Raw genomic sequence first — 22,201 nt, forward strand, 5'->3', positions numbered from 1 at the left:
TGGAGGCCTTTGAGTTTGCATCGTGTGAATTCTCTTAACTTCCTACAACACCCTAGTGACAAAACTGTGTCCAGTAGTGTTAGCGCACCTACTCCATCCATGCTCCAACCCGTGCCACGTTCTTGGTAGGCAGAGTAGATGGCACCAGCGGGCTGCCCCACTTACAGTGCAAGCTGTAACTGAGTTCTGCCTCTGGACAGAGTCAGCATGGTGGCACAGAGACCTCCTCCTTCTGGCAGGCGCTGTCAAAGGTTACTTCTGGAGCTTCTGGCCTTTGATTCACTTGACCATTGTGGCCCCGTGGTCCTCAGCTTCACTAGCTGTCCCTTCACAAGAGAGTACGTTTGCGTGCAGATGGGGAGTCGGTAGGTGTGAGTGGAGCTTGGTGGGGCAGGGTGGGGGCATTTGTAAAGGCTCCCTGGAGACTGGTGCTGCACCTTTTGAGTTTCAAGGCATTAGGGGACAGCGGTTTGCCAGCCTTTGAGCCTTCTCCCTGAATTACTCACGATCACTTGGTAATTCAACCTCACTTTTTTTTCCTTGGCTTTCTGAATTTTGAAATAGTTTCTTTAGAAGTCAATCTCCTTTCTGGAGGGGAAAGGCTCTGTCAGGGAGAGAGAAGCCATGAGGTGTGTGTGTTCTTTGGAAGGTAGCGAGAAAGACTCCTCCTTGGAGACACAGATATCAGGTGTGATCTTTGGATGCTCTGATCATGCTTGCATGAATCTGTGCGCACGCTGAGAAGCTGGGATGTGTAGACATTTGGAGATCTGTTTCCCCTCCTCCTGGCTGATCTTTATAAACGTGTGTCCCGCAGCTGTAGGCTCTCAAGAGTCTCTGGTTCTCTGCCAGTTTTCTTTTTTCCCTTCTTCCCCTTCTCCCCCCTCCTTTTAGCTCTTCAGGTCCAGGCACCTGAGCAAATATCAACTAGCTGATCTTTATCATCAAATACAGAAAAGAGCTCAAGCCCCTTTCATCTGAGGTTTCCGGAAGCCATTCCAGGAGCTACTCCAGAGGCCTTCCTTAAGGTGGTCTGGAGGTGAGAGGCGTGGCCAGTGGTTTAAAGAACAACAGATGATAGTCTTGTTCTGTGTAGATAAACCTGGCTGGTTTTCTTGAGGCACAATACAGGGCCTCAAAATACGTTCATTTCCTTCATAATCAAAAGAAAAGAATAATGGGACTAAATCACTTTAATTAGAATATTAAAATCCTCAATTTCATGCTAATATATCCCAGAAGGCAAATGAGTCTGGGGTATTTAAATCACCCTGTGGCTCCATTTCAGAGGACGTGAGCATGACCCCAAGGCTGGGTTCAGTCCTTAGAAACACAGTGAAGGGTTTACTCACTTTCCTGTTTCTAGGACAGGAGGAGTGCCCAGGTCAATCCATGGTCCCTGCTTAGATTACATTTGATCCATTTTGTTGCTGTGACAAAATAACCTGATGAGAAGCAGCTTCAGGAAGGGGCTGTTTGTCTCTCAGTTTGAGGGGACACCATCTGTCATGATAGGGAAAGGCATGGCGGTCGTGGCGTGAGGTTGTGGTGTGAGGTCGCTGGCCACATTGCATCTGCAGATGGGAAGCTGAGATACATGAGTGTTGGCACTGGATTTGTCTCACCCTTTTTGTTCAGTCTGCGTCCCCAGGCCATGCAAAGAAGGTGGGATCCTCCTAAGTGAAATGTCCCTGGGAACTCTCCCAGAAATGCCCCACAGCTTGCTTCCTAGGTTGTTCTAAATCTAGTTCCATAAACAATGAGGGTGAATGATGGCCCTGCTGCAGAGAGGCAGGCTTATCCCTGGAAGCCCGACATCTCACTGCCAGATAATACAAATGCAAAGCTTTTATAGCAAGTATTGTATTGCTTCTTTTTGGTGGCCCAGAGAGATATTTTAATGTTTGAATTTAATCCAACGTCTTTCTTAGGGAATCTTTGTTATATTTAAAAACTTAAGACAAAAAATAGCCTCTCTTAGTATTCTGGATTATTATCATTTTCTTTCTTCTCTCCCTCATGCAGAGAGGACTGAAGAACACAAAGACCTATGCAAAGCTCTTGGCTTAATTAAGGACATGATAGCAGCTGTGGATCTAAAAGTCAGTGAATATGAGAAGAACCAAAAGTGGCTGGAGATCCTAAATAAAATTGAAAACAAGACGTACACCAAGCTCAAAAACGGGCATGTGTTTAGGAAGCAGGCCCTGATGACTAAGGAAAGGGCCCTCTTGCATGACGGGCTCGTCTACTGGAAAACTGCTACAGGCCGTTTCAAAGGTACCGTGGTCCCATCAGCCCAATCTCTCCTCCCTTTGTACATATCACTCATTCAACAGAGGACAGATGTTCGAAAGCAAAATAGCTCTGACTTGCAAGTGCACCTCCAGAAACCCCGGACTATTGTAAGTTGAGACATCTTCAAGTTGTGATGTTCAGCGGGTAAATGTGACTGGGGGATACACACGCTTGACTGGAGCTTGCTGTCCTGAGCGAAATCCTTCCCCTATATTTTCATGAGTATGAAAGCCTGTGATGTGTGACATCAAAGGAGTCGAGAGTTCTGAACATCGTTGGCGCAGAAATACTCTGCTAAATGTGGTGTGTTAAAAGCAAGGCCAGCCCACACCTACACAGCAAGGATCTGCCGTGTGCCAAGACAACCTGGGGCTTTCAGACCGTGGAGGGTGAAATGAGAAAAGCCTAAATATCACCTTGGTTATTCAGTAATATGACACATCTACCTGCATACTGGCCCTGCGATAAGCTCTTTCTCAGTGGTTCAATTTGTTGACAGGCGTAAACTTGACTCTGTTAGTCTGCTTAGGGTCCAGGGCTGTTTAATGGTGTTCTCAAGGGCTTGCACTGTAGCTAGCACCTTGCCATCATGTGCTTTCTCATATCTCTGGGACCTGAGAAATTGACGGCCCCTCAGGTCTCCTTCCAGAGAGTCTGGTATTATTGGTCCAGACCTGAAGACCAAGCTTAAAGGCTTGCCTATTCAGCCTCCTCTACAGCCTCTGAGGACCTTGTGTCTCCTTCATCTTAATTACATCTTTAGGCAAATGGGAGAATAAGGATTTATTCTATTATAGTCACTTGAAGGTCATTGCCCACCAGAGGATGAGCAGGCTTGGATGGAAATTCAAGCAAAGGTATTCGCAGATGAGTAGCTTGCGATGTTGTCTTGAAGAACTACTAATTGCCATCCATGTGATGCTGTTTCTCTGCCCACTGAATAGCATCATCTCTTTCGACTAGGCTATGCGGTGGTTACAGGAAGGGGGGAGTTCTTGCGAAGATTCCAAGTGACATAGAGAAATAAACTCTACACAGCCCAGATGGAGCAGGTGTCCCTCCATCACTTGCTGTGGAAGCTGTTCCCTTACAGTTTTTTTAATTAGCTATATTTCCCCTAAAGGCAAGGGCATGCTCTATTCTCTTAGGCCCTTCTTTCATGGGGAAGGGGTGTGCATTGACATAAGGTCTTGTTATGTAACTCAGGCTGGCCTCAAACTTGTAATCCTTTAGCCTCAGCCTCCTAAGTACTGGGATTGCAAGCCTATGCTATCTCATCATCTCAGAGCCTTATTTTATATAGGATTTTTCTTTCATTTTGAAAACTGTGCTGTGCTCTTAAACATTTCCTAGAGAGTTGTTCTTGCTACAGTCCTATAGTTTTTCTGAAGTGCTGCATAGAAATATGTCCACTTAAACAACTCCCTATGCATTTTAACACTGATAGATATTAACTACTATAGCAAGAGGTTTTCTAAATACAAGTTTCCTAGAAAAGTCTTCCATTTTTGTTAAACAGATTTAAATGTCAAGCATGAAGTTAAAATAGCTAGTAAAGTCATCTAGGCTGTGGTTCCCTTCATTAATACTATCATGATTTTGTCTTTGAAGATATCCTAGCTCTGCTTCTAACTGATGTGCTGCTCTTCCTACAAGAAAAAGACCAGAAATACATCTTTGCAGCTGTTGTAAGTATATGACCACACAATGCACATTTTCACAAGTTGGTGCCGTGTTGCCTGAAGTTCCTAATAAAATAAAAAGGTCGCTTGACAAGACTATGTCCGTACTGTGTTCCCACTGCTATAACAGATTTCACAACTGGTTCAGCAGGCAGTTTAATCAATTGTGAAAATATTGAACTATTTTAGCATTGATGGTGAATAGACACTGTCCTCAGGGCTTCAAGAACCTCCCTACTGTCTGGCTATTTAGGTCTTTACTGTGGTCTCCATCCTCATCCCCATCTCCCGTGCTTAACTCTGGCAACTGAGGTATCAATGCTGGGCATAGGTCATTTCCAGCATCCTGTTCTTTCTTTCTGCTGGATGGTCCTTTTGCCGTGCCACTGCCAACCTCATCTGTCACCTGCTGTGATAATGTCCCTTCTGTCAAACAAAAGGACAGGGAGATTTCTAAAGGAGAGTATTTTTTCATTTCTCGTGGTGCTGGGGATTGAGCCCAGGACCTTTTGCATGCTAGACAAATGTGCTGCTACTGAGTAACTGTGTCAAGCTCAAAGAAGAACCTCCCTCCTGCCATAGTGGCTTCTAATGACTACAGTCATTCATGTGTCCCTTCCCTTTGTGGTAAGTAGATCACTCTCGTTGTAGCACAAAAGTAGACTTTAACATATTTTATAAGTTCAACTTTAAAATATGAAGCAAGTTTAAGGTATTTTTGCCCCAGTAGGATTTTTAGCTGATAGAACCAGCTCCAGTGAATGGAGATGGGGTAGCAGTTGGACGGGAGACAGAGAGAACCAGCACCAGTGGCGATGGGGTAGCAGTTGGACGGGAGACAGCCTCTCCTTTCTCCCTTCCCTTTTGTCAGAGGCCTTCCTTTGCAGAGAGCTGCAGAGCCTGGGCAGGAATGTAAATGAGTGAAGTCAACAGAGAGCATGATGAGGAGAGCAGGGACTGTCCTCAGCTAGCGAGTACACGTCCAGGGTCAAGGCGAGTCATGCTTCCTGAGCTGTAGCTGGTGTTTATAAATGAAATGAGAATATGGTCCAGGTTAGCCAGTCTTCTGTTTCTACCACGCACTCCCAACTCTAGAGTATTTTTGAAGGGTGACAGGTCCTACTCACAAATGTTGTTAACTTTAAAAAATACCTTTAACATTCAAAGGCACAACAAAACATTCTTGTGGACTGTATTAGGTCTTTGCATAATCCGTATATAACATCTGTCTCCAAAGCTGATGTGTTGCCTTCGTTGTTGGGGAGGTCGAATCTCGTTTTTCACTAGTGTTTGTGTAGTTCATATGAATAATGACAAGCATGCCCTTGATGCTGTCTGGTTGGTTGGGATTTAGTTAATGCTCCTTTCTACCCTTTATTTATTCTTCACTTTGGAAAGATCTTGCCACCATCTCCCTTTCTCTGGAACACTGAACAACTAATAATTTTCCATCCTTTCACATCAAGCAGCTCAAACTCAGCTTACATTTCTACATACAGAAATAAGAGGCTGAAATATAGATCTCTAATACGAAAAGGGATCTTAATAATGTTTAGGAGACCTGTCTCATCACAGAGAGAATTCAAAATCGGCTTTACTCATTTACTCTCCTTTTCCAGAGGCCAAGCACGGGACTGGGTAGACCAGTAGTCTGTTCCGTCATGATCTATTTTTTTTTTCCTCACACTGCTCCGAAAAGCATGAAAACCACTGCAGAGATGCCTTGGTCAATAACTCTAGGTGTGGCATAGCTATACAATACTGGGAAGGCAGACAAGCCAGCAACAAGACATCAGAAGTGGAGAATATAGAATCCAAACTCTGGATAAAACCCAGTCCACAAGGAAAAAAACAAAACTACATGCTTCAGCTAGATCTGTAAACCGTGGTGGGAGCCACAGACCAAAGCAGATTTCATATCCCACATCCTTCTCATCTGCAGACATTCTTTTGGCCCTTCTTTTAATCACGGCTCTTGAGCCAGGTGTGGGGCTATTGAGGTCTCATCTGTGAAGCTCCAGGGCATGGCATGGAGGCGCTGAAAGACCGCAGTAAATGTTGGCAGAAGTTATTTCATTATACCTTGGACACCAACTCTTAGACTTTCTTCCAATTTCCCTCAGATGGAATTACGTTAAATTCAGTTCTGCAGACATTGATTGCATGACTATACTATGCAAGGCTATGAGTCTGGCGTATGAAGATGATTTAGGTCCAGTTCTGCTCACCCAGTGTTCATCTGGTTGGTGAGGAAGAACTACTTGCAGGTAGAGCTGCAGCAGTTCTGGGGCTGAGACCTGTGAGGCTGGAGCATAAGGGATTGGTGATGTCTAGGGAGTCTGAGGTCCTGTCTGCCCATTTCTACATTGTATCTGATGACTTAGCCCCTTAGTTCCTAGGGTTCTGTTTCCGTTACTGTCTTGCAATTATTTCTGATTCCAATGGGCTCTAACTTCTCATCCTTCACAATCTGATTGTAATGTCAGAGATACATTTTCTTCTTTGACCACAGTTGATCATATTTTTTCTTCACCATCTGATCTCTTTAAAATTGCCCTTTTAAACTACCAATCTTAAAAAAGCATTTACTTCTTTTTTTAGAATCTGTTTGTCTCTCTCTGTGTGGGTGTGCGTATGTGAGTTCAGATGCCAGAGGAAGCACCATGTCCCCTAGAGCTGGAGTCACAGGTGGCTTTGAACCACTCAGTGTGGGTGCTGGGCATCAAACTCAGGTCCTCTGCCAAAAGCAGTATTTACTCTCACCCATTGAGCCATCTTTCCTGTCCCTAAACTGACAGTCTTAAGGACTGTTATTCCCCTAAGTCTTCATTTTCCATCTGCTTTGGGGTTTGAGCAAGAAATGTCCCCCACAAGCTCCTATGTTGAATGCCATGTTTCCAGCTGATGGTGCCAAACACTGTCCTAGCCACGGGAGAGCTAATGTGATCTCCTTTCCCCTTTCCTTTGGAGAACTTCTGATGTCTCTGAAAGGATAATGAGTGGGATGAAGTGAGTTCCCCAGTCCTGTTGCTTTCTGCAACTTCTTTCTCCCACGTGGCTCTCGGTTTAGAGACCCTGTTGTTTCATCTGTGCGTTTCCCAACTCTGGCAGGACCAGAAGCCTTCGGTTATTTCGCTTCAGAAACTTATTGCTAGAGAGGTCGCTAACGAGGAGCGAGGCATGTTCCTGATCAGCGCCTCATCTGCTGGTCCGGAAATGTACGAAATCCACACCAATTCCAAGGAGGAACGGAACAACTGGATGAGGCGCATCCAGCAGGCCGTGGAAAGGTAACCTGGCTGTTGTTCGTCTTTGGGGTGTCCTTGTTCAGTTGGGGAATATGTTCTAACCGTGTCTCCCCTGCATGAAAACTTTGCCTCAGCCAGAATTGTCTGCTCCCTGACCTTTGCCCCTGCCTGCCGTAGCATGTCGCCCGCAGCTGTGTCCTCTGCACCCCTCTCTGCATGCTGTGCCTTCCCGCTCTACCTGTATGCTTTGCTGTGGCTCCTGCTCACCTGCTTCATGAAGACCTCTTCAGTCCAGGTGGTCTCTGTCTTACCTGACATGCGCCACATCACAGCCACTCTCTGAGGCTCTGGTTTGGCCCTTGCCATCTAGTGCCTGAAGTTATTACATTTTACATGTAGGTAGAATGTATCCCCTTAGACTGGAAGCTCCTTGGGGGCAGGGACCCTATCTTCTGTTTCTCCGTGTGCCCGAAGAATCATTCGAATAAATGGCTGGCGAATCTCAATGTTCTCAGTTAACATATTGCTTGTTACTCGGGCAAGAATGGTTTTGATAAATGAGGGGCAAGGGTGGGAATTATAATCCCTGTTGGTAATTCCTCCCATCTCTACCACACCTACCCCATATGGAGGCCTGCTGTCTGTCCTACATCCCTTCCACTCTAGCCCTATTGAGGAGTTCCATAATGGTACAAACCCCAGATTCTATTATCTTAGCTGTACTGACGATAGTGGTAGCAGTAGGGGGAGAGTTGGAATATTTGCATCATCCTATAGAGCTGACTTTGAATCTATGTTGTAATGTGTGTGTACCCAAGAAAACTGATCTTTTGAAAAGAAAGAGGGAACAATGAATTCTCTTCATGCTGGGTTTTTTTTTTTTTTTTGGTTCGTTCTCTTGCCAAGTTCCCATGTTTTTCTAATAAGCTTAGAGATCCTTGGAACTCGTTTCAGTAATGCCTTGACTGTTGTCTTTTAAAGTTGTCCAGAAGAAGAAGGAGGAAGGACAAGTGAGTCCGATGAAGAGAGGCGGAAAGCTGAGGCCAGAGTGGCCAAAATCCAGCAATGCCAAGGTACGAAGTGTGTAGCTCTGGCTCCCGGGTCCTGTGCTCTTGAGTGGTGGTGATCACCGGGATTAATTGTGAGCATCTGAGGTCCACACTGCCCACCCTCCACCTTTGAAAACCGCCAGTCCATAGATAAGGAAAAGTGACTAAGATACTCATGGAAATACACATAACCCATAGGGAACCATAATTGTGGGTCATGTGGTGCTGGTGAGCACTGGAGTTGCTGCCAGGTGCAGCTTCTGTGAGTAGACAAGCTCAGCAGGAGGGTCATCGAGTGCCCTGTGAAGCCAAGAAATACATTATCTCACTAACTCTCAACTCCACGGCCGATGTTAGAGTCACTTACCAAAGCTACAGAGAAACCCTGTCTTGAAAAACCAAAAAAAAAAAAAAAAAATTGCTGTCTGGCTGGGTGGTGGTGGTACACACTTTTAATCTCAGCACTAGGGAGGCAGAGACAGGCGAATGTCTGTGAATTTGAGGCCAGCTTGGTCTGCAAAGCGAGTTCCGGGACAGCCAGGACTGTTATACAGAGAAAACCTGTCTCAAAAAAAAAAAACAACCAAAAAAATTTGCTGTCTTCTCCTCAATTCCCTTAACCAACTGAAGCAGGGACTCTTTGGATTTGATGCTAGTTAAGGTCTCTGTGTTCTAAGACTCCTGTAACACACTGAAGTCAGGGAAAACTGATGCATACAAAGATGGTGTTTAGAAGCAGAACCACAAACTGGCTCGGGCTCTGGCCAAGACTGACACCGACGACTGAGGCTTCCCAACCCTGCACTGTTCACCCCAGGAGCTTTCACTCCTTGAAGAGAGGGCTGCCTCAATTCACTCTGCAGAGCTGGGGATTCAGTCTTAGTAGAAAGCTGTCCCCATAAACAAAGAATACCTTTGCGAGGTTGTCTGGAATTTGGAGAATGAGAGATGACATTTATACATTTATTTATCGCATGCAGTGGATGATGGGAGAGACGTGAAGTCACTTGCAGGAGGTAACAGTCACTAAATGAAGGCATCAAAATTTGAATCTGGGTCTCTCCCACCCAACGAAAGCATTGGGTCCAACTGCTTGCTGAATTGTGGTGTCTTCTTCCCCAACTTGATTTTTTGTATTAGTTCTGTAACCATGCTCATGATAATCTCTTACAATGAATTTTATTCCCCAGAAATACTCAGTAACCAAGACCAACAAATTTGCACGTATTTGGAAGAAAAACTGCATATCTACGCTGAACTTGGGGAGCTGAGTGGCTTTGAGGATGTCCACCTAGAACCTCACCTGCTCATCAAGCCTGACCCGGGAGAGCCTCCCCAGGCAGCCTCCCTGCTGGCAGCAGCCCTGAAGGAAGGCAAGTTGCTCTGGGAATGGATTGGTTTGACAGACTCAGAACATGTTTATCTACGCGTCACACACGGCGGCCTTGGTGCTGAGGGTAAAACAGGATGAAACAGAATACCTATGCTCCAGAAATTTCAAAGTATAAAGAAATTCATATGTCAGACTATGGAGTGCTATGATGAAAAATGAGCAGAATAAAGAAGTGGGGAATTGCAGAGTTATAGAGAGGGGGCGAATCTACTCCTATTGGGTGTCCAGGACCATTATAATGGAAGCAGAGTAGTAGACAGATTTGGGGCATGTTTGGGAAATAAAGCAAAGTATGCTGATGGGCACCCATAATGCCCCTCTCACAGGACAAAGCCTTAATGGACCAAATCACTTGCTCTTATACTTAGCCAGTGGCTTCTACTTTCTTCTCTCTGTCAAATCTTCCCTAACGAGAGCTGGGAAGTCCACTGGCTTTTGTTCTTTTGGCTTAGCACATGATGAAGGAACTTGGACACACTCAGGGGAACCCACAGCAGTGGAGGCACGATGTAGGCCATATAGGCTGAAGATGAGAATGCATCCTGGGTCACTGATCTGTTGACTGCAGCTGAACAGGGCCTCTCATCAGGGTGAGGACATCATTGTCTCGAGAAAGACAGTTGAGTGCACACATTGAGAAGCCCCTTTGCTCTGCTAGGCTGCTATTTTCCTTCCGAGCTCTTCTTGAATCCCACCCATCCTTTCAGGTCTGCTCAGTTTCCACCCCTTTTTAGGAACTTCTCCCCAGTCCCACTGGAGACTGTTGCTCTCCTGCGCCTCTGTGAGGTCAGAGCTGCAAGCGTCTCCTACCCCTCTCTTTCAAATCTCCTTGGTTAGTCATCAAAGGAGCCTAGCACCAGGACAGTAGATGCTCGGTGTGTAGTTTTCTCACCTGAATGTGGTCAAAACATGGTGAGAATGCTTGAGAAATAACTACAAGTTCCTCGAAATAGTAATATTCCACATGCTAGCTGAGACTCCTTTATGCGCGTAAACATGTTTCCTTTTTTGGTGTGGTAATTCCCAAGAGGACTAGAGCACAGATGGGAATGTGTGTTATTAAAAGCAAGTTTGAAGAAACACTCTTTTGAGGAATAACTAATATTTCTTAGAAACAGGATAAAAATCCTAATACCTGATATTGTATACATTATTAGTTGTATTACTAGTTTTCAGCATACTAATTTACCGAAAGTTGCACCTGAGGTAGTTTATACAATGTATTTTTAAAACTGTGTTAAATTCTTTATGCAAAAGGGTGCCGTTGTCAATTGGTATAGACTACAGGGTTGTATAATTTTTCCGTAAGGGGCCAGCTGTAAGTGTTTTAGTCTTTGCAGGTCACACCCTGTTTGGGATATGTTTGCGTGTGTTTACGTGCCTGTGCATATATAACCTTTAGTGCTATGAAAGCAGACTAGGGACATAATGCAGTTGGTGCAATGTTTGAAGCCCTGGGTTCAGTTATTGCATCATAAAACCAGTCATGGTGCACATGCCTGAATCCCAGGACCTGAGAGGTAAAGGCCGCAGGGCAAGAGTTCAAAGTTAGCCTCAGCTGCATAGGTGTTTGAGACCAGCCTGGACTCCTATTTTGGGAGGGGAGGGGTTACTTAAAAAACAAAAACAGAAAAGTAAAGCCAAGCTACAGTTCTCAGTCTACATAACAACAGTTTCAGGCCAAATATGATTTATCAACCTTTTATCAACTATAGTATCTAACCATTGGGATGCAACAGATTGTCATCTACAAAGTTTGTGCTCAAGAGCCAGGTGACAGAGTTACAATCAAATTAATTAACTCACAAGATGATCACAAGTAAATTTACAGTTTTGCGTTGAGCGTTCTTTGTGGTGATCTGGGCACACGTGGTCCACCTGGTGCACCTTGGCCACACCTGGTAGACTAAGCCGCCTCTCTATAGATCTGTTGTTTAAATCTACTTTTGTTTTCCTCCTTCTTAGCTGAGAGTCTGCAAGTTGCTGTGAAGGCTTCCAAGATTGGCGACGGAAGCCAGTCACCTGAGGAAGGCTCGGGAGGAGCTGTCCTGACTGACGTGTTCAGTTCGCAGGATGTACCAGCATCGCCAGCTGCTTGTAAGTGACGGTGAAGGCCTTGGCAGTGAGCCTGAGCACAGCCCGATGACACACAGCGGTCGCATAAAATGAAAACAGTAACTGCCTGATTTCAGGGGAGTTTCATGTATTTTTTTTTTTGTAATTAGGGGAAAACAAAAACCTCGAGAATAATCATGCTGGCCATAAATAGCTATTATGTGACTATTAATGACACTTGTATTCCCAGCACAGAGTCTTATGTTGGTGGGGTATACTTTCTGTCCCCAGGTAAGCATTGCGTTGTCCCCAGATGACACCTCCGTTTTCATGACTTCTTGGATGGATTTTTGAAAGGACTTTTCAACCTTTTTAAAGGGTCTCTGCAATCCACTAAGGAAACAAGCTTTCAGGCATAATGTTATGGGCATCAGCTAAACAATCAGGAAACTAGGAAGCACCTTCCACTTCCTAATTACCCAATGATACACAGACCCACATGTGAAGTGTAAGGTTTGGCGGTATGATTATAGGCACAATTGCCAAACAATTCTTCTTGCAGTTTTGTGGTACCTGGGTTATTGACCCCAATGCCTGGAACATGCTAGGCGAGAATTTCCTACTGAGCCACGCCCCCAGCCCTCCCAAGATCCTTCTTTGGGTCGGAATATTCCGTGCTTTGAGCAGCCGAGGTTGGTCTCAGAGTTGTGATCCTCCTGCCTCAGGAGTGTTGAACTGGCAAGTGGGCACCATTGTATCCAGCGGTCAATCCATTTTAGAGAGAAGAGGTAGAGAATGAGTTTAGCAATGTCTCAGAAGCCAGCCATGCTGTTTTATGTATGGTTTTAAGCTAAATACTGAGTTCCATATCTAACTCTAAAATGAGAACACAAAGAGTATATTTTTCCATCAGGTAAAGATGGTAAAAGCTTCACTCTAAAAGAAATTATTATATGCAGATAACATGTCTGTAATAGTTACTTTTTTTTTGACAAAATCCCATGTGGCTCTCACATTGGCCTCAAATTTACTATTGTAGTTGAGAATGGCCTTGGATTCCAGATTCTCCCGAGTGCTACCACGCCCGCTCTATTTTAGAGTTTCTTTAACAAATCCTTTGGCTCAGTAGAAGTCTATAAGCAGTATACCTGTATCACGTATACATTTCTTGTCATTTTATCACCAGCACCTAAAATTATTTTTCCCCTCTCAAATTCTGCTTTATCTAATCGTGGCTTTCTATTTTCAGAGTGTGCACATATGTTTTTCATTTCGAGCAGCTAGATTCATCAGGGGAGCTGTACCGCTCTGCGTGGCTTCCTATACAAGAGCCTCATTATGCCCTTGAGGAAGTCTTCTCTAAAAATACAGAGGGTCTGCCACTTTCCACCCCACCCCAAGGACAGCTGGGAGGCTCCGCTGCGCCCCTGCAGCTGTTTGGAGCACTTGGCGGCTCCTCCCATCCCTCCAGGCTGGGCAGTGAAGGTTCTCCTCCAGCAGAATCCACAACTCACAAGGTGTGGGAGCCCTCCAATGGAACACACATTTGCTAGAGCCAGAGAAGTCTGCCATCAGGTCAGGCAGGGAGGCCTGGGGTGGATCTTGTATATCAGAGACCATGCATTTTGGGTCTGGATTCGAGCATGCTGCTACGAATTTTATAGTTGTTAAGGGTGGACAGTTATTCCTTGTTGAAGGCATGGGACAGAGAGTAGTCTGTAGTGGGCCCTGGGGTGGCTCTTGGTGAAGCAAGCCCATATCAGTCAGAGGTTACAAATCAAGCAAAGTTCTGTTTTATTCATCAATATACCTAATCAAGGCAATTATGGTCTACTTTGTAGAATGGCGGGTTCACCTGAAGCTGAACCTGGGGGCACAGACACTGGCGGAAGTTCCAGTCTTCTACCTCTATTGGGCTCCACATCCGCTTCCTCCTACCTTTGACTGTTAATGTGAGGAAAGGGGGAGAGAAAGACTTGTTTGGAAATGACCTGGATGTCTCCTGAGGTGTTAGGAAAAGCTGCTAGACACTGCCCCCCCCCCATCATGGCATAAGCATTGATCAGTCTGAACACAATGAACGTGGTTTTCACTTGATTCATTTGCAATGGCTTCCACTGAGGCAGAAAACTCGTTTAGAAGAGGCCTTTGGAATCCTGGGCAAATGTCATTTTACAAAGATAATGCAAGTGTTTTTATCAAACAAAAAGAAAAAGGCATTCCCTTGTTAGCGACACCGTATTTAAAAGAAAAACATTACAAAACTCATGCCAAAATCAGTATTTGGATCAGGGTTCTGATGAGACATTGCTCTATGACGTGTGTGCGTGGCCCAGCTTTGATGAGCCTGGTTTGAATCAGTGAGAGGTGAACACAGTCTAAGTTTCACCGAGTTCACACACATTATTATTTCAAATGAATAATGAAATGCTGTCGACTGAGGTCTCATGAGTGAAAGTAAATTTGTATTTGGTACTCACCATCTCTGGACCGGTTTCTGTGTTTCCCTAGGTTAAATTTACAGTATTTACAATGTTAACGCTTAACTGGGGGCCGTGAGAAAAGCTGGAGCTGACGAGAAACTGGAGCAGGCTCTCAGTTTTAATGACTCTGAAGCCATAAGGCACTAGCCACCTCCAGCCTTCTTAGCGCAGGACCCCTTTCGCCTCTGCATCTTCCGGCTAGACTTTGGCCACCAGCTGCTGCTCTTGTACTGGCCACGAGGGAGCCTTTTACGGACCTGGGTCTGCCAAGAGACCTTGCTTTTGTTCCTCCGGGTACCTGTTTTAAATTTCTCCTCTTCAGGGAGGCTTTTTTCCTATTTCACGAAAGTGAGATGTAAACTCACAAACAGCACGTGGACATACCAGCCTAAGGAAGAAGCGCAATTAAAAAGATGGTGACAGAGGATGCTGCTTGGTATTCCTTAGCCTGTAAGCTCCATGAGGGCAGGGACTGCGGGCTTGCTGTGCCCGGCTCTAGCGCCCTCTATAGGAGCACCCAGAATGTATCACCTTGTGATGTTTCTTTTTTTTTTCTTTTTTGAAGTGTGCGTCAGTTGTGTACAGAAGAGCCCAATTGGCTGGCTGATGTTTGATGTTGTCCTTTTTGTTTCTGTCTTAATGGCGTGCTTCCAGCACTAGTCACAGAAGGGACAGAAGGAAGAGGCTGTTGGGATGTGGATCCTGGGCTCCAGGGTGTGGTAACGGACTTGGCGGTCTCTGATGCAGGGGAGAAGGTATTGTTAATTGTTAACCAATTTGTTAGTAACCAGCATCCGTTGCTTTGTATATATAGTAGCCTCAGCTATCAGGCAGTGAGTGGATTGAAAATACTTTTTCTGAATTGTTTCTGATTCTCTATTGAAACTTTCTAATCTATTCTTTAAATGTTCGTGTTCTTTCTATATCATATAGGTGTAAAAAACAACTGAAAAGTTATTAAAAAAAACAAACAAAAAGCTTGAAAACCCTCATGTGTATGTGTGTGTGCGCTCTCTGACTTCCAGGCTTCCTTTCCGCACTGCAAACCTGTGCTTTTCCTCACTACTTTTGGCAACTCTGTGGCTGAGAGGCTTCCCCGGACCTTGGGATGCTGCACCACCAGATGGCGCCACTGGAGCTGAACTCGTTTCCACTCTGGGAAGGTCTTGCTTCTGTCCTCTGTCAAGACTTTCCACTCCTCTTCACCCACATTCCACCTTCCATTTGCAGACTTTGAATTTGCGTAGCCACGTTCTGCCTGTGGCAAGGTGTTTCCAAACGCTGCTCTCTCTCTGAGTCTGGATATCTGTAGACCGCAACTCTCTCTGTAGAAATTGCATGTGTGCCATTTCTTATTAGCTTCAAGCGTGTGATTGCATAAGCAGGGTAAGAAATAGCACTCCGGTTCGGGGAGGTGGTGAGTCGGTTCAGGAGTTTTTGCTTTGTCTAGCACTGGTTTAACGCCACTGCCAAGTACTGATGTGGATCAATGTGAGAATATGGCACTTGCGTATCATGGATGCAACATTTTACTGTTACATGTTTTTCCGATACGTGACATAGGACAGAACCAAGTCTGGCTTTCAGAATTCCACAGGCCTGTCTGCTCAGATTTAGTATTCACTTGCAAAGTTCAGAGGCCCGAGTTAACCTATGAATACAGAGTTTTACCGTCCTTATTCTGATTGTAAACACTGAAACATCTTTGTTTACAATGCTCCTACGTCTCCATGCGATCTTCGCTCTGAAGCCTGCAATATGTAGCCTTCAACTGCTCCTAGGATTTTAGGGAGGGAAAGAAAGTTGGCAGTGGCAGAATAATTCGGCATAGAGAGTGGTTTGGCTCCTATCCACGGCTCAGTCACAGAAGGCTCAGTGAGATGCTGTGTCCAGGTTCCTCTTTCTATGACCTTTGATGGAGCTTTGAAAGAAACTGAGCTATAGGACAGGGTCCCTTGGCTAAAATTCTAAGCAAGTGTATAATGGATGTTTTAGCATTCATGTTCTTAATAAGATAAGGTTAAGAAAAATTCGGAAAGAATTAAAAATTAGAAATTCTCCTGCATAGTGATCAACTGCAGTTATGCCGTAGAACCACCAGGTGGCAGATGAACTCCATTAAAAAGACGATCTGCAGTTTCTTGTCTCATCCCAAACCCAGTGGTTCTAGCTGTAAGTAACCACCTTAATCCAGTTTAACGTAATCTAACTCGTTTCTGCATAGTCACTTCTTTATAGAGTATATAAGTATAAATATTATATTATTTTTACCACAACAGTTGTGGCTAGACAAAGGGGGGGGGTCCCTAAGAAAAGCAAGACCCACCCAACTGGAATGCTTAGCTCTGGTGTCTTCCATACAGCCGGGCAGAGTTATGGAGTACTCCCCATCAGCCTTTGTCCTTTCCCTGTTAGAGGGATAGCTTAGCAACAGCACCTCTAACTGGCAGTATGAAGAAAAGGGGATCGGGCTAGCCCATCGCCTGACTAGGCTAAGTGACTCGTTTGGCAACAATGAAAGCTACTTGAGGAGATCGCATGGCTGCCTTTCTTTAGGGCTTAAAATGACATGTGCTCAGACAAACGCAAGCATCCTACAGAAACCGTAGGTGCCCAGAGCTAGGGAAATGGATGATTTTCCATTTCATAAAATGTGGAGTTTGTAGTGTTGATTGCTCCAGAGACTCTGGGCATCTTGTAGTCATTTACCTGTTGAGCGTCCCTTACATGCCAGGCACCATTCTTAGGTTTGCAGATATAATATTGAATACACAGTCTTACTCTTCATTGGTTTACTGATGAGAGAAGACAGACAATAAATAAACAAATGCTTAGTGCCATTAACTAGACGCCCTCAGTATCTACCTGTTCCCCAATATTCAGTGGTATGAAAGAGACAAAATCTGAGGCATGTGCTCCATTCCCCAAGGAGAAGATGGCCCACCTTGTGTGGCTGGCTTCCTTCACTGTTTTTGAACCGGACTGGTGATTAAATTGAGGTAGGATCTGGAGGACACTAAGTGTTCCCCTGGGGCCATCTCTCTGTACCTTGGACATCATGAGTCTCCAACATTGAGATGGAGGCCGTGAGGCCCTGTGATGTTCCATGGCTTCCAGAGAGCCCTGTGTATCAGACTATCCCTGGCGGCGAGCCAAGGGTTCGCTGAGTTTCTTCACTGTCGTCTGTGCCGTTGGAAGGCATGATTGGCTAAAGTTGTCACGCATCTCTAATTCCGAGAGTGAGTGAGTGAGACCTGCAATGTCAGGGGGCCGTTTAATTCCGCAGGCATTTCTCCCTAGAAGAGACAGTCATGGCAGCTGAGGTAACGGAGGTTAGAGAGGGAAGCTCATATATTAGGAAAATGCAATGGCTTTCAAATGTCGGGCGGCTGTTGATTTTCTCATGTTTTTATGTGTTTTAGGTGGAATATAGAAGTTTCCCAGGTTCTTCACAGTCGGAGGTGAGCTACATATACTTGAATCATATACCATCCTTTCTCAATTTGTAGCTAAGGAAGCTTTTCAAGAATCTGACACATACAATCCTTTCTCCCCCCAGATCATACAAGCGATACAGAATTTAACCCGTCTCCTCTATAGCCTTCAGGTAATGACTCTCCTGCAATCTCCACCTTTTGAATGTGTCTTTCAATGTCCTCTGATGATCCCCAGACCTTAGAAATTAGCACGTCTGAGAGGTGGTAAGCGATCTTAGAAGCGTGCCAAGCTCTGAGGTGTGACTCCGCCGGATGAGTGGGGTTCACCTGGTTTTGTATTCAGGAGGCAGCCTGACACCACCACATTTTACCCCCATTCTTCTCCGAAACCGTAAACCGGTTCCTGCCTCTCAAAGATAGCGATGAGTCCGCTCAGGCCTGACACAGGGAAATGCTTAGCTGCGTGCAGCGCGACTTCACATTTCCTGATGAAAACTTAAATTCTCACCTGAGCATGTGGCGCTTCCACATGTGGCCTTGGTTGGGGAAGAGCAGTTAAATCATTTGCACACTCTTTTGTGGTGTAGTTCGCTCATTGCTCGATACTTCTTGGGTGTCCTTTCTGCGCTGGGCACTGTGCAAAACGATAAGCTCACAAAAGCAAAGGGGCCCCCAAGCCTCCTGCTGACGGCTGGTTATCTTTTAAGGAAGGCACAAAAATCACCCTTGCATTGTGCATTTAGAGGACTGGGAAATCCATCCCTCGGGTGATGCTCACTAAAGCGGCCATCAGTGCACCCAAAGTGCTTTATGTGATGATTAGAAAATTTTAAGGCTACCAAGGCAATAGTTATAGAGTAGAAATTTTTGAGAATAAAAAAAAAATCAAATAAAATGTCCTGTGCCTCTACAGAGAGAATTGATGTTGCCATGCTAATTAAAAAAAAAACTAAAAAGACATTGGTTCCCATGTTGTGGGTACTCCTGCAGAATTTAGATTGCTTCTTGTTACTCGTTGGTAATACACGTCTTTCCATGGCAGCAATTTTTCTGCAACATAATTGTTAATGTATGTATAGTATTTGGGCCTATAGAATTTATTCAGTTCCAATTATTTATATTTGTGTTATTAATAGTACATCAATATCCTCATATTCAAATATCTTTAGCCATATTTGAATGTCTCTTTAGGCTAAGTTACTATAGATACCATTTTGCAATTTTGTTCAACTGCCAGAATTAATCAATCATATCTTTTGGTTTTGTTTTTTTTCTCTCTTGCTTTCCTTCCTTCCCCTCCTCAATTTAAAAGTGGAGCAAGATATCAGATTATATTAATGTGTGCTTCCTTACTTATTATTAAGACCAAACATGTTCCCTCAATTTTCCGTTAGTCTTTTGTAGCTCATATTTTATATCATAGGACTGTTAGAGGAAAACTGGGTCTAAATTTGGAGCAGAAAACATAAAGCCGTGAGTTCATTAGATGTTTTCTTGTTTGTATTTTGACACTGACAAACCTCTTTTTCTTGAGCACTGTTGATCTCACGCTCACTCTTGTTTCAGTTCCAGGACCATTGCTTCAGTTGTTAAAGCTTGGGTCACAGCTCAGCATACAGAGACACTAGCTTACTTTAAGTATTTTTCTATATGATTTGCACATTTTTCAAAGTTTCTAAATCACTTTGTCCATTTCCTGCCCTTCTACCGAGACCATTATATTAAAACTGCGTTGATTCATGAATTCAATGGAAGAAAATTTGTGCTTCTGCCACTATCAGTTACCTTGTGAAAGAACAGGCTCAGTTGCCTCTTATTTTAGGTTGTGCAGGAAGCTTTATAATTGTCTTCATATAGGTACTATATAAATTTAAAAACATATGTTTATGCTTCTCCAATTATGATTGTTTATAAAAATACTGTTTTTTATATACTTGTTTTATTATCTGCCAACTTATTTATCTTTAGTTTTTCTTTTAATAAATTTTCCATGGATTCTCTGGAATGTTTCAGGTAGAAAATTTGAAAAAAAATAGTACTATGACTATTCTTCAATAATTTTATCAATCGCATTTTCTTGGCTTATCGCGTTGGATAGATAGAGGAGTATCTAGCTTTCTAACATGGTGACATAGCATTGTCATCTGTAAATAAATGTGTTGGGCTGTATTCAAGGCTAACCTGGGACGTATGTGACATCCACAGCACAGGTTGGCTATGCCTCCCTCTGAAAATATGCTAACAGTGGTGACAGTAGCTTCTTATCTGGTTCATACCATGTGGGGATGCCTTCACTGTCTTATAGACGGTAGGTGTGACACAGATGATCTGGGGGGTCCATTTATCACGTGAAGCAAATGACATGGCTTTCTTGTAGATGTCAACTGGGAAGCTTTGGCTTGAGAAAGGACATTAAATTCTCAAGGGCTGGAGACCTTGGGCGTCCTGACCTGTGATACCTGATGAGAATATGTAGTCATTTTGTTGCTGTTTTCCACCCCTGAGTACAGCCCTATATGGCTCTTTGGTCCAGAAGAGTCCAGCAGCCTATTGACCTCAGTTTTGCAATATGTTAAGTCAGTGGTTCTCAACCTTTGGGCCATGACCCCTTGGTGGGAGACTTGGATGACCCCACAGGGGTCATTTGAGACCATCGGAAAATACAGATCTTTACATTATGATTCATAACAATAGCAAAAGTACAGTTATGAAGTAGCAATGAAAATAATTTTATAAATGGGGATCACCACAACAAGAGGAACTGTATTAAAGGGTGGAAGCCTAAGGAAGGTTGAGAACCACTGTGTAAAGTTGGATCCAAATGGGAAATATCAATGCCTCCAGTAAGTTCCCTTCACCTAAGTAAGCTTTTGAGCCAGTCTTAGGATATGGGGTGTGACATTTCTGTTTTGTGGCATGGCTCTCTCCTTAGAAACTGAACTCCAACCCATTTCTGAAACATGAAAATGACAATTGGTTCCTATAGAAGAGTTGGAGAAATATAGGCAGGCTGACAAAGAAAAGGTCACAGATAATTCTACCCAGTAAGTGAAATGAGGGTGAATTAAGACTTCCTAAACATAAATGTAACTTCAAATTTGGAAATCAGTGTGCAGTCAAGTATATGTTTGTGAGAGGGAAGAGAATGGCCTTATCCCAAGCTCATGCAGGCATGATAAAGTCTTTTTTTGGGGGGGTGGGGGGATTTTTTTTCGAGGCAGGGTTTCTCCGTAGCTTTTGGTTCCTGTCCTGGAACTAGCTCTTGCAGACCAGGCTGTCCGCAAACTCACAGAGATCTGCCTGCCTCTGCCTCCCGAGTGCTGGGATTAAAGGCGTGCGCCACCACCACCCGGCTCATGATAAAGTCTTTATGGTTGCACTGAGATATCCTAATTGTAGACCTTATGCAAGAGCTAATACCTATTAGATTTGGTGTGCAAAATATTGGGGTTTGCTTTATAAAAGTACTGATACCCTCGGGGTCTCTTGATATTAAGTGGTGGCAGGATCTACAGTGTGGTTTATCAATGCTGATTATCCCATTTTTAAGGCCAAAATGGTGGTCCCCATTCTCCATGAGGGCCGTTCTTCCAAGAGCTCTCTAAAGTCCTGTCTCAAGAGTGACCATGATTTTTCAATTAATTTTTGAATTTAAAAATGCAAATTTTATTTCAAAAAACCCCAGTGAATACATTTTTGAGTCTTATTCCAAAGCAAGTATGAATTTAAAATACTAGAGTTTGTTAACTTTCAGGAGTAGAGGAAAGTGCTGATCTCACCAAAAAAAAAAAAAAAAAAAAAAGATGGTCAGAATTCCTTCTTCCCAGGGTGTGTGTTACATGGGCAATTTAAAAATGTCTTAGGAAGGAAAAATGTGAATTTATCCTTAGGCTTGTAATGACATCTCATTCAGAGTCAAACCGTGCACACATGCCTGGTGTGTGTCTGCAATTTGTTCCTTCTCTACTTCTTTACACTTTAAATGGGAACTTTTAAAATTAAAAGCTTCCAAGGGCATTCACAGTAGGTTGTTGCTGTTGTTGTTGTTGTTTTGGTGTAGTGACATCTTTCCAGGTCCTGGTAACTATTTCCTGTAATGTTGTCCAGCTTTTCATAGGTAAATACTAGAGTTAAAATTTTTTTTTAATGTTTGTTCATATCTGCTGGTATTTAGAGTATCTATTTCCCCTTAACCACTGCAGCCTCCTGTTAGCAATCTAGTTAACAATGAATGACTTTAAGCTTAGATTTTTTTTTTTGTATGACCTTCTTGCTCTAATGCAAAACCTAGCAGTAAAGAGACTAGCTCTACCCAATTCCATAGCTCCTAAAAATGGTATTAACTGTGATTCTCGGGCATTATGTTATAAGAAGGCCATTTGCCAAAAGTCTCCAAATAGTTGACTTTTATTTTTATGTCTTCATGAAAGCAATGTATAAAGCACAAATAATTTCTGGTTTGAGACTCAAATAAAAGATACCACTGTGTTTATATAGATTCTTAAATTCCCACAAATGATTGACCAGGGACCTCAGAAGGAGAAGGAGACTATAAC

The 22,201-nt window shown here is 43.8% G+C and overlaps 1 protein-coding gene across 3 annotated transcripts in view; it reads left to right on the top strand.

The window, feature by feature from the left end:
• Arhgef28 (Rho guanine nucleotide exchange factor 28) overlaps positions 1-22,201 on the top strand; it is a 290,004-nt gene that overhangs the window by 231,808 nt on the left and 35,995 nt on the right. For all 3 annotated transcript variants that reach the window (XM_075976247.1, XM_075976246.1, XM_075976248.1), the window contains 9 exons: positions 2,026-2,280; positions 3,910-3,986; positions 7,092-7,270; positions 8,210-8,301; positions 9,468-9,650; positions 11,636-11,767; positions 14,863-14,963; positions 17,631-17,669; positions 17,768-17,815. In XM_075976247.1, the coding sequence (XP_075832362.1) occupies positions 2,026-2,280; positions 3,910-3,986; positions 7,092-7,270; positions 8,210-8,301; positions 9,468-9,650; positions 11,636-11,767; positions 14,863-14,963; positions 17,631-17,669; positions 17,768-17,815 (1,106 nt within the window). The remainder of the gene's footprint in view (positions 1-2,025; positions 2,281-3,909; positions 3,987-7,091; positions 7,271-8,209; positions 8,302-9,467; positions 9,651-11,635; positions 11,768-14,862; positions 14,964-17,630; positions 17,670-17,767; positions 17,816-22,201) is intronic.

This window comes from Microtus pennsylvanicus, chromosome 6, assembly GCF_037038515.1.
Source record: "Microtus pennsylvanicus isolate mMicPen1 chromosome 6, mMicPen1.hap1, whole genome shotgun sequence".
Taxonomy (NCBI): Eukaryota; Metazoa; Chordata; class Mammalia; order Rodentia; family Cricetidae; genus Microtus; species Microtus pennsylvanicus.